A 12,726-nucleotide genomic window follows, 5' to 3' on the forward strand; every position below is an offset into this window, starting at 1 on the left:
GCAGGCAACATAATGTCACCAAAATGCATACTTGTTTGGATCAGTGGTTAAACTGTTGGGAAGATCTTTTTTGTTATGACCTGTTTTAAGATACATACTCTGTAAACTAGAATTTACAATTTACTTGCAGTGTGCGTTGTCATCTACACACTGCTTTGTTTAATTCATTTAAAATTTGGACACTAAGACAAATGTAGACAGTGAGAGCCCTTTTAAAATATCGTGTGTGTGTGTGTGTTTGCCTGCTTTCCATGCAATTAACGGGTTAACAAGGTATTTTTTTTCCCTTCCTTGCTGCATTTTCACCCTCTGCTATTTGTCTGTTTTCTTTCCCACCTTCTTTATGGCATGGTGCGTATGCGTGTGTGTGTGTGTGTGTGTGTGTGTGCGTGTGTGGGGCCTGTGCATGTCTCCTCCTACCTCCATGCCTGCCTGCCTGCCTAGGGCGAGGGAATCACTATGCCTACTACGCCTATCGGCACCACGAAGGTAAAACTCTGCCGCACCTGTGTGTCTGTTGGTGGGGTCAACTCATTTGGCCAATAGTGGTCAAACAGCCCTGATACATGTTTTAGATGTGATTTAGGCACTAGTACTGAACAGAGGGGTTAGGAAAAAGTGATTTAAACAATTTATTTACATTTTACATGAGAGTTATTTAATACTTTCTGTATCGGCATTAAAAACAGTCAATAACAGCTTAAATACATTTTAGGATATAAAGTTTTGATAAGAAATAGGATTTAACATTATATCCAGCCAATCGCAGGGAAAACTGAGACCTTTTTGGAAGCATTTTTGCAGATTGACATTCATTTTATTTGAAGGGTACACGAAACTACTAAATCAATTTATTTCACCAGTTGCTAAAAGCTCACAAATGAACTGATAATAATCGAAGTGACGTTTCTAGTGAGTTACCTCATAACTGACTGAAAGACTGAAGAAGTCAAAACATGGGAATTATACTTCTGTGTTAAATCTACCTGTAAAATAGTCGTAACTGAAAATCTTTCTGAAATCCTGCACCATAATGTTCGATGTTACCTGAAGTCCACCTGCATAGAAATGTAACCACATGTCACTGCCAGTGCAGCCTGCACAGGTAAAACGGAATGCTAGAGGCTGCAACCATCACTGGCATCTATATTTCACACCAGAAGTCTAAATCGAGCATAATGCCACACTGTGAAAAATGGTGTCTGTAGACTGCAGTTGCAACCGTGTGACCTCATGATCTTGCAGCACTCAAAGATGACCATCAGCTGTGTCTTCAAAGTAGCTTTGATAAAATGGCAAAAAGATGGAGTCGGTCTGCTGTCACTGTTACTGCAAATTCAATGGTCATTAGGCAGCTATATACTGTTACTTTCAACCAAAACCTCATAGATGTGAAACATGAATTTAGGAATTATTCACAAATAGTGCCATAGTTGCAGCAGGATGTTGAATTTCACTGTTAAAGGATGGAGGAACCTTGATATTATGTAGGATTATAATATTGGGTCGATGTTAAAGAGCCATGATGCAGAGACGTTGTGTTCATTGTTGTGGACCAACTCTGACTGATTGCAACATGTTGGCAGTCTCTGTGTTAATAAATTAGATGCAAACCTGCTAATAATCAGGTTGCCTTTGCAAGGGGTTCTGTGCGGTCGCAATCAGGCATCTGGTTTCTGCAGCGCGTTCATTAAGCTGCCAAAAAGGAAGGAAATTAAACGCGTTTATCAGCCACCGTGTTTTTGTTTGGTTTTTCATCCTTTTAGTTGCAGACAGTTAGCCGTCATATATCTACTCGTGTCACTGAGCCATTAGAATGCCAAATAAATTAGATCCAAATATTCTAAAAAAACAAACTAATATGCAAGGGTGGCTCCTATTCAACTTAATTCAACAATCACGTAGATGAACATAATGTGTTAGCATCTAATCTCTAATTAATTAATTTCAAATTCAAAATAATGATGATAATGGCATCAGTCACAAAACAATGAATAACTGTTGCAATATGAAAAGTTATAAATGAATAAAATAGAGAGAGAAAGGGGAAAAAAATGACTGAGGGTCTAAAGAAAGTGAAAGTACGCCCTCGGCTCCTCGTGATTACCGTCCTTAAACCTTTAACTGGCACAGAATTGATGGAAAAAACAAAACCGAGTCGGTATAGCAGAACCTTCTAATCTACGGAGATCTGTTATATTAGCTACCTTTTGACTACAGTATTATTTTTAGAAGATGGTTATATGTGGGTTTTTTTCTGATACCCTTTCACCCCCCCCCCCCAACCCCCCACAGCAGCCAACATTTTATCCCTTTCCCTTCACTGAACTAATGCCCTGCTTTGCTTTTACTAAACCCCTACTTACTAATATCAATAACTGCACTGCAGCCCCACCAAAACCCCCACACTCTGTGCCACATTAGCAGTGCATAATGCACAGCTCTCCATATGTCACTATGTATTGACTCTGTACTGTAGTAATGCTGAATTGATTGACTGGGATTTCAGTCAATCAGTGTATGTGTATGTGTGAGTTTGTGTAGTGAACCTGTATGCCGTTTCTTTAAAATGTGATGTGAGTGCAGCCTTACCTGGTTTCTAAATCTGAACGTGTGTGTGTGTGTGTGTGTGTGTGTGTGTGTGTGTTCAGACGGCTCAGACTCTCGGGACAAACCCAAGCTGTATCGGCTTCAGCACAGCATCACTGAGGTCGGCTCAGACTGCACAGACGACGGCGCCATCCAGGTAAACACCCCATTAAAATACAAAAAATTCTAATACAGACTGTAGAATACTGCACTATATAAACTGCACATATTAATGCTAGAATTTTTCTCTTTTTAAAAAAAGTACTACATTGCAATTTTAAATTAAGATTTCTGTCTTTCTAAAGCTTTCAGTATTTGGGAAGAGCTCACATGCTGCCAAGTTTTGATGCCAGTGCATCCGAGCACTGATGCAAACCCTGTGGAGTTCCCTCACACTCAGTGTTCCCTTACACACACACACGGTGTTGAATTAACTGTGCAAACATCATGACGTTACTGCAGTTTAAAAAGCTGTCTTTAGATATGATTCAAATGAAAAGCAAAGAGGTGTAGCTGGTGGAGTGAGATGCTGACCAGTGGGGGTTTTTGACCATAAGGGCCATTAGGGCTGAACGATTATGGAAAATAATCTAATTGCGATTTTTTGCCCCAATATTGCGATGCGATATGCGATTATTTTTTAAGGTCTTTGTCTTCTGTATTATTAAACAAAGACAAGCAATACATCATATAGTATGGCCAATACTATATTACATTAATTTTAAACTGTTCTTTCCTGGAAGACAGACCTCTGTTATGATGACATGAGGTGATGCATGAATTGATGACTGACATTTTTATTTAACTTCTTCAATCACAACAGTATATTTGAACATACACAATAGTTTATTTTTAGCTTACAAACATCTGAGCATAAAGTGCTGACAAGGAACCCTGGTGTAAACATTAAAATGAAAGTCAGTACAATGTGCAGATTGCAGAAATATACATAAACAAAATCAGTGGCTTTACCACACTCAGTTTTTCGACATCTGTGAACTACTAGACAGTCATTAAATTAAAAAATAATATTAAATAAATAAAACTAATAAATAAAAAATACACACATCTTACTGATCTCTGCAGTCAGTAACATTACACATAAAGTGCAAACATAATAGCAATTGTATAAACACACACACAAACACGCCTTTAAAGTTTAAAGGCGTGAAATTGGACGGTCTAGTTCTGATTAGCGTCACCGCTGTCTCGGTGGAGCTTAATAAACTCGGCCGTCTGCTTCTTGCTATCTAAAATATAACCAGACACTGGTGTAAATTCTCGACTGTCTCATACTTCTGTTTAATAAGTTTTCTGTTTGACGTTTAGTCAGCTGTGTGAAAACCAAGGAGGAACCCACCCGGGGGATTAATAAAGTTTTATTTTATCTAATCTAATAACTTTAATCTCAGCCAAACCGATTTACTCACGAACAAACAAAACACTGAAAAAAGCCCAACAATAACATTTTTAGGTTGTCTAAGTGACTTATATATTACGTTTAACCCGAGCAGCGAAACTCCGCGGTGATCTGAAAATGATGTGCCGGGAGTTGTGCCGTTCTCGGCCGCATCAGTAACCCTCGAGCTCCCGGCTAGCTGTCGAGCTGGTGGGTAGCAGACGCCTCTGAAAACGTCGAAGCACTTTTGCAAATATGGGATATCTTGATAAACCGAGCAGATATTTGATGTTTACACAACTACTTTCTCGCCTGAAAATATGTTAAAAGTTTATTTTGTGACCCAGAAAGATTAGTATGAGTAATTTTAAAACTTAGTAGCGGCCGCCATTGCTGGAAACTGGAGTTTGGCTGGGCCGCGCTATGAATTCTGGGATATGGTAGTAATTTGGACAGCCTTCGGCGCGTCGCTGTGACGTAATCGGTCTACAAATGCGGCCTCAGGAGGATGCAGCCCATGAATTTGGACATGTCCAGAGTATAATCGCAGCCTTTGCGGTTAGAAAATTGCACTTGATCATGTCGCGATATTATCGCAAATGCGATATATCGTTCAGCCCTAAGGGCCATTACACTTGAGCAGCTGCAGCTAACTGTTGTTTGAAAGTCGATCAGGTGAAAATCCAGAGACAAGGTCAGCATCAGGCAGCTGATGATCATTCCAAGGTTAATTTATGATACTTTTACTTGGCCGTCCTGGCTCGAGTTAAACTAAACAGCAAGGGTGTTTAAGCTGATAGAGAGGGGAAACGGTGCACAGCTCTAATGGGAGCTTGAAGTCAAGTGAAACTGACTGCAGAAGAGTTATTTATTTATTTATTTTGCCAGAAGCCAGCCCGACTTACAGCTTAAAAGTGGAGTTTTAGCCTGATGCTGCTTATATAGCTGATATACTTGCTGTGTTTGTCTTCAGCTGCTTGGTCCGGGGATTCTGCCCCACCACTGCAACCTCATGCACAGCGAAGGCATGGTGACTGTGACGCCGCACGGCCCTGACGCAGACACATTTGTAGACGGGCAGCGCATTATCGAGACGACTGTGTTGCGTTCTGGCTCCACCATCCAGTTCGGTTCTGCCCACGTCTTCAAATTCGTGGACCCGATGTTCGACCAGGGAGGGAAGAGAGAACCGGCCATGCCGAGAGGCAGACACAAGTCTGGGTGAGGAATGGGAAAAGGGTTTGTGGGTGTCTGAATGCAAAGTTTTCACCTCAAACTTACGGACATCCATTCTTCTTACTATCCCTCCTTCTTCAACGTCTGTACACACAGTTTCCCGAAGCCTACCAACAGTAAAGAAAGAATAGGGTGTTATTGTAAATGAAGGGAGGGTGAGGTTTGGAGTTGGCAGGCGGAAGCAGAGATGAAGGGAAGGAAAAGTGGGAGGAGGGAGTCTGGGATGGGGAGAGCAGGGAAATGAGAGGAAGAGCGGAGGTCTGGGGTTACGGCAGGCAGGCTGCCCTCTAATCTGATCAACATGATGTTGGGTGTGGCCTCCTCCTCGCTGGAGTTTCACACACTAACGGGAGAAAGACAGAGGGCATACAAGATAAGAAGAGAAAGGAGAGTGTGAGAAAGTTAGGGATCAGTGAAGGAAAGGAGAAACAACTTAAAAGTCTTTAATGGACGACTAACACTGCAAGGAAGAGAGAAAGAAGGAAGTCTGTAAGTACCCAAAACACTAACTCACAACTGTGGGTGTGTTTCTGCATGAATTAGTTTCTACAAATGATTCAAGAAATTGTCCTTTATCTTTTGTAGCACTCTTTCATAAGCATGTGCTCAGTATTTTCTAAAGCTCACAAGGTCATGAACACATTTAAATTAGTTTTTTAACAATCTAGAGTGTAAAGTTTGCCTCTGTAAGCTTTGCCTTCAGATGAAATAAACCTTAAAATTATTTTGGAGTAAAATGAGCATAACATTTTTGCTTGGCTGAATTTAATCCACCAGCCTGGGAGTGTTTTTTTTTTTATGTGTTTAAGAGCTGGTTTGTTAGGTTTGAGCGCTTGCTGAGCAAACACAAAATTATACATCAGTGCAGCGTTTTAAAAGAGAGCTAATCCTGTATTTAGCTGTGGGCTGTGACTGCTTTCACAACATGTTCCTCAGAGGCTTTGACACAGGTTTGCATTCCAGTTAGAAACTCCCATCAGGTGATTTTGATTAGTAACCTCAGCTATAGAAGAAGACCTCAAAATTCATGTTTAATACGAAAATACAGCTCACAGTGCTCCACATGTCAGCAGCAAAATGTGACAATAAAATACTTCAGCTTAAAAAAAAGAAGACTCGGGATGAATGAAGTCCACAGACTGTATATATAAGATCAAAGTAGCCACTTGGTCTTTTATATACAGTCTTAATGTTGGTACTTTTGCTGCTCAAGAGTCATAAATCTCTTGCTCAGCCTGTCCCAAACAGCAATACATTATATTTGTCAGACATTTCCATTAAAAATGCTCTAAAGGGCTCCAGGAGCACAGGCATGGTTCAGATCAGCGCAGGTCAACTACAGCTGTCTATGTCTGCCGATTCAAATTCTGCCCTTAAGTTTAAGACTTGGTAGAGTCTCATTGGATGAGTTTTACCCAGTGTAGAGGTGTTATAAAGGGAGAATTTATCAATAGAAGCCAAAAATCTTTTTTTTTTTTTTTTACAGGCTTTAAATACATTTTTAATGTGTGTGTTTTTTTAATTTTTTAATTTTTTAATTTTTAAAGAGTTAAACATCGTGCATTAACATTTGTAATTTCTAGCTATAGGATATAGCATAAATCGCATAGTTCATTCTTACTATTGATGGTTTTAACGATAGGCAGCTGCATTTAGCCGGTTCTGCCTGTCCAGATACAAACATGAGGAAGATGAAATTAGCTTCCGGGTCATGGATATAGTGGATTTTTTGTAAGTTAAAGAGGTCCATATTTCCCCCAGGAGTTACAGAAAATGTGTGAATATTGACCTTAAATTGAGATTAAGCTTTTTTGGTATCACGAATGGCGAAAGGGAAAATTTTCCTCATTGCCCCAAAAGAAAACCCATTTTTATTTTTCTATATAAGCAAGAAGTACACCTGTATAATCAGATTTCTCAATGGTTCAAATAATACTTTGGTCATTTTATTAGATTTTTTGTTATTGATCAGCTCCTTTGGGAACTTTTTCAGTTGTCAGCTCAGTTGGAGGCATTGTGAAATGATGTTACGAGAAATGAGAACACTGAGGAGTTATATTAAGACCAGGGATCATTTTGTGCAGCTCAGAAAAGGAGAAGTTGTGGATGTGGATCTCTGTGGTTTTCTGGGCTGCTTTCCAGTGTCCTGCTGCACAAACATACCAGGATACCTAGCCACAGTCAAGCTGAGGACTCATCATAATGTTTAGGCCAATTACTGCAGTAGTTTGGCGAGGATTCTTTTTTGGCGTGGTTCAGATGATCTTGTAAGGGAATGAGTGTTTGATCCTTTGATAATCTGCTCCCTCTTAACTTCATCTGTATTCACTGTCAGTGAGTGAGAGAAAAACATGAATGAAACCAGCCAGAAGCCTTAAAAGGAACTTTAATCTGTATCATGTTTAATTTGAGATCATTTTAAATAAATCGTTATCAGATCCTTGTGCTGTAATCTCAGTACGCATGACACGGCAGATTCACATTTTAAACACTGTTTTTCATGTTTTATATCATGATAACAGCCTTTTTTGGTCTGCATGTTTGACTTGTTAGCAGCTGACAGAAGTGTGGCACAGATGCAGGATTACAATAGTACGCTTTCTAAACAGAGAAATGAGGCGAGTTGCAAGAAGACTGTTAGTGAGCGGGCGCAAGGTTAAGCAGCACTGTGGTGTGTTTGTTTTGAATTTTCTGTCAGAGTAGAGACTGCCAGAAAAGGCAGATGCTATTGCTGTGTGCTCATACTGCTATGACGCAATCTTGGTTCTCTTGAAGGTTTCTTCCTCTTAAAAGAGCGTTTTGTTTTTTCCTTCCCACTGTCATCAACTGCTTGTTTAAAAGGGATCATTTGATTGTTGGAGTTTTTCTGTACTATTGTAGGGTCTTTACCTTGCAAGATGAAGTGCCTTGAGGCGACTATATAAATAAAATTGAATTGAAAGTGACCATTTAAAATGATGGCGTCTTGGAAGACATGCAAGGATGGCAGGGTGAGATGGTGGGCCCAGCTGAGTTATCAAATAATAGCAGCCTTATTGGTTAGAAAGCTGCATCCACAGCCGGTATAAAGATGGACAAAGATTGAAAAATTACACCTTCATTCTTTTTAATGGCCAACAGGACTCAACTCCTCTGATTGCAGAGGGTTTCTGGTCGTATAGAAGTCTAAGTTGACTCTCACCTTCCTATCTCCAAGAACTCTGTAAACATTTTTTCATTACTTTAATGCATGAGGCCTTATTATTGTCAAACACTGAGTGCATTTTGTAAGTTATAGTCATCCTGAGGCTTTTCCAGGGTTATCCAGGATATGTGTGTGGTTTCACAGTCAGATCCACACCTCGTTCACCGCATCTGGTTTCAAAAAACTGATAGTGAAAACACTCATTTTGAGGCTTCATAAAACTAACAAACAGGTGGCATCACAGTGGCTCTTTCCAGCTATTGTACAGTACAGCTAAAACACACAGAAAGCCTTCTTTGGTGCTAATTAACAGACCAGAACTGAAGCACAAGCTTATTAAATGGTCTGCACTTTAAAACAGAGTTTGTGAAAGGGAAAGCCTATCTGTGGAGGCTAAAACATGCTTTTTAATGCAGTGACGTGGGAGCCTGTGGGGTTCGACTCGCATTTGAAGCCAGTCCCAGGTGGCTGTTAGAGGAATTGCAGTCTTTGGCACATCTACATAGTATTTATTTTCCAGCTGCGGAGGTTGTGGCTTTGAGCCTGATTCACATGACTGTCTGGTTTCTGAGATCACATGACACCTGTCATTGATTCCCACGCTGGGATTTGGGACCATCTTGTTAAAGATGTTAGAATCTGTTTTCAAAAGCTGAAAACGGCAGCATCAGAAAGATTTTAATATTTTATCTGTTTTTACTGGAGTTATGAGTTTGTTTGTAATGTACTTCATTTGATTAGAAATTTAGTTTAAGAAAGAAAAAAACAATCAGTCTACTTTCTCTGTCTATGTTGATGCTGGTAATGGTTTAACCTTGTTTGGCTGCTTTTGTTTATTGTGTGCGTGATGGAGATCTCCGTGTCAATGACATGAAGCACTGATGCTTTGTGTTTGTGCTGTGCTCTTTATTCAACATTGATGCCTTGCTGTCACGCGGGCTGTGAAAGCAGAAGCCTGTCTTTTTAAACCCGACTGCTGTCTCACACACACACACACACACACACACACACACACACACACACGACACGACATCCTGGCGTTGCTGTGAGTTAGGACTCGTGGCGTGGCTTCTCTATAACTAATTAGACTGTTATGTAAGAGTGTGCATGCATAAAGCGAGCTATCTGTGTGCAAATATCAGCGAGTATTTTACTGCCTCTCACGCCCATCGCTCTCCTCTGTGACGGTGAGTTAGATAAGCGAGCGTGTGTGTGTCTGGATTTAAGTCTGCGCTCTTGTCGACGTCAGTAATGAAAAGTCAGCTGTGGAGAGCGCAGTTCGTCATCTGAACCTCTGAATGTCTGTGTCTCCCCGCTGAAGCAGCGTACCAGAAACCACCTTCGACCTTCACGGAGACGTCCACAGTGGAGGAGCCCTGCCTACCAGCAAGGTAACACACACATGCACACAGACAGAAAAAGAAACACCCACTCATTTTCGTGTATATACTTTATTCCATTCAAAATTCTCTCTGCTCTGCTTTCTGCTCTCAAACACTTAAACACCATGCTGTTAATATTTTTATGTTTTATCTGTCTGAACTTTTATTAAGCAGACTGGCTGAAAGTCGGGCATCATCATATTTTTGTTTACTGCACTGCTTCTGTGGTGGATTCTCCTTTTAAAGTTGGTTTCAAATAATGACGTTAGTTTATGTTCAAGTCATCGCTGTTCAGGCTGCTCTAAACATGCCAATTTTGACAGTTTCTTTTCCCCCTGCTCTGTATGATGCCTTATCTCAACTATTGTCAACACAGGTGCACGGCTGTCACAGCGAGCACAGAAGCTCCACCCACCTACTATTTAAGCCTTATTTTTGCGAGGGGGAACAAAACTACTACAGTAACTAGTCGTGGTAGAAGAATTCACAGATTTAAAAATATGGAGCTAATCTTATTATGATAATTATGCACACCAGTGGTATTTATCAGTATCTTTCAAATTTCTTTGCAGTTAAATGTCATCTATAGAGTGACAAATCATGACACATCTTAAGGTGTTTTATTTTCAAAGGTAAAGACTATGCACATATTATAAATATTATAAAAACACAATGATTCCACAATCGTCCGTGAGAGAGCTGCTGATGACAAAAAGGAGAAAAATGACTCTCATGGGTTTTCCAAAAATAATTAAGTCTTTTGTTGATTATCGGTGTTGATTTGCAGATCTTCTTGAGTGCATTTCATCTAACATTTAACTCCAAAGAAGTTTAATTCAGATTATTTAAAAATCTGATCAAAGCCACAGATTAATTTTGTCATTTGATTATTGGTTTGACTAACTGCAAAAGCTCTGGAGAAGCAGCAAAACGTTTTTTAAATGTCAAACTCAATACAAAGAAACAAAAACTTGATGAAAAGTGGAAAAAGGGTTGTCATGTTGCTTTTGCTGTAGTAGTTCTGCCAATAAATCTGACCCAAGTCACCATTGTCGGCTTTCCCAGACAAAACTCCATGACACCATAACTTTGATTTGTTTCCCCACGCTGCATTTAAGCCTCGTAGGACTGTAGCCAGTATCTTTAAAATATAATAAGGGACAAATTTCCGTATGTTAAGTTGAATTGAAGCTTCTTTTTTTCTCTGTGTGTTTTCAGAGCTCAGGAAAGCTGGACATGGAGAGAGGAATGGTCAAACCCATGATCAGAGGAGAGCAGCAGGACAGCAGGTCAGACATGGTTTCCTCCAATACCCTGGATTCTCTTGATCCTCATGCTTATCCTTTTTCTCCCCTCTGTATGGATCTCCTCTCCTCATGGTTTGAATCTGTCTCATCAGGTCTCAGGATATTTCAGCAGACAGAACAGAGCTGACTCTTCCAGCCAGCATCGAGTTCAGAGACAACTGTGAGTGTTCGCGCATCACTTTCTGCCTCTTCATTCACCTCACTGTGTCAGTGACACAGTCAATAGCTGGAAACTATTGAACCCTTTCAGTTCCCGTCGTAACGTCCTGGACCGACAAACCTGACCTGATTGCGCTGGAAGTAGTGCTACTCAATAACGGTGTCATGGTTAATGCAGGCAGTTCAGAGGCTTTTCACGTTTTCTCTCACCTCGCCGACCTGCAGCGATGAAAGGCTGAAAGCCATTATAATCATTAAAATCCTATTTGACGTTGTGGCACAAAGTCAAGCACGTTCAGTGGTTTTTGCTCCTCGTTTCTGAGCCTGCTTGTGATATTCTTGAACAAGATCTGCGGGTGCAGCCGGGGTGAAGGCGACTCTCCATCACTGCTTTTTGAAGCCAATGTGGTTTTATTTGATTTATCAGAGTGTGATCTTCAGCATTGGAGGTCGACACCTCCAAATGTGAGACTGTGAAGTGCCCTCTCTGGGTTGAAAGGCAGATATCTCAGGATGTTTTTCGTCGTCTTGTAACAACGCCGCTGGAGGTTTTGGGGGCATGTTTATCTGGGAGGAGACCCTTGGGAACTACAATCAATTTATAATCACCAATTAACCCTTACCCCATGCATGTTTTTGAACTGTTGGTGGAAGCTGGAGTTCCCAGACAGAACCCATGCAGACACAGGGAGAACATGCAGGCTCCATACAGAACGGAAAAGACTGGATTCAAACCCAGGAACTTATTCCTGTGGAACTTTTTCTGTGAAGCTGGCAGGTTCAAGACCATTTCATGACTGGCCTCAAAGGGTTTTTATTGTTCTCTCGTGCACCTTGAACGGTGGAGAAGTTTGGTGCTGTGGTGCATGTATGAAAACTGCTACATCGGGGTGTTTCTGCCTTTACATGTCAGAGTACATTACAGAGATTAATATTAAGCTTCATGATTTCCATCTCTGCGTTTTTCTGAGCCGTGTTCGAGCTGTGCATTCCTGTTTAATAAAGTAATAAAATGAAAGTTCTCCTTTTTGTCTGCCGGTGTGGAGGGAACCTTAGAGCTGGACTGAGTTGTCCTAATCCCCGGCATTTAATTTTCTAATGTCTCTAGTGAATCCTTTATTAGATGATTTCAGAACTCTTTGTTGCTGTTGGATGTTAAATTCATGATAATTGAGTTCCAGACGGCAGTGCAACGTTTCGTTTCCCACGCTTTTTGTAGCCACGAACGCTTCGAGCCGTTTGCTTTGTCTTCCGTTTATTGACTCTTCTTCTGCTCCGGGCCCGAGTCTATCAGCGTGCACGCTCTGACAGTGCTACAGTATATTTGGCACCGTGTGTGAGATCATCTGTTTTCCAGGCAAAAGATGGTTTTTGGTCATAAAGTGGTGGAGACTCTCATACCCCACAGTCCTCAGGGAGCCTAACCATGTGCTGTAAGAGGCAGAAAAGGTGCAGTAGTCTCATCTTCAG

The 12,726-nt window shown here is 40.8% G+C and overlaps 1 protein-coding gene across 15 annotated transcripts in view; it reads left to right on the forward strand.

The window, feature by feature from the left end:
- afdna (afadin, adherens junction formation factor a) overlaps window positions 1-12,726 on the forward strand; it is a 122,022-nt gene that overhangs the window by 51,983 nt on the left and 57,313 nt on the right. For 11 of the 15 annotated variants that reach the window (XM_082504887.1, XM_082504894.1, XM_082504899.1 and 8 more), the window contains exons 9-14: window positions 445-489; window positions 2,652-2,746; window positions 4,962-5,209; window positions 9,730-9,799; window positions 11,009-11,079; window positions 11,190-11,257. In XM_082504887.1, coding sequence (XP_082361013.1) covers window positions 445-489; window positions 2,652-2,746; window positions 4,962-5,209; window positions 9,730-9,799; window positions 11,009-11,079; window positions 11,190-11,257 — 597 coding nt within the window. The remainder of the gene's footprint in view (window positions 1-444; window positions 490-2,651; window positions 2,747-4,961; window positions 5,210-9,729; window positions 9,800-11,008; window positions 11,080-11,189; window positions 11,258-12,726) is intronic. The other 4 variants (XM_082504897.1, XM_082504898.1, XM_082504892.1 and 1 more) reach the window with 1 other exon arrangement.

This window comes from Aulonocara stuartgranti, assembly GCF_965226115.1.
Source record: "Aulonocara stuartgranti genome assembly, chromosome: 15".
NCBI lineage: Eukaryota > Metazoa > Chordata > Actinopteri > Cichliformes > Cichlidae > Aulonocara > Aulonocara stuartgranti.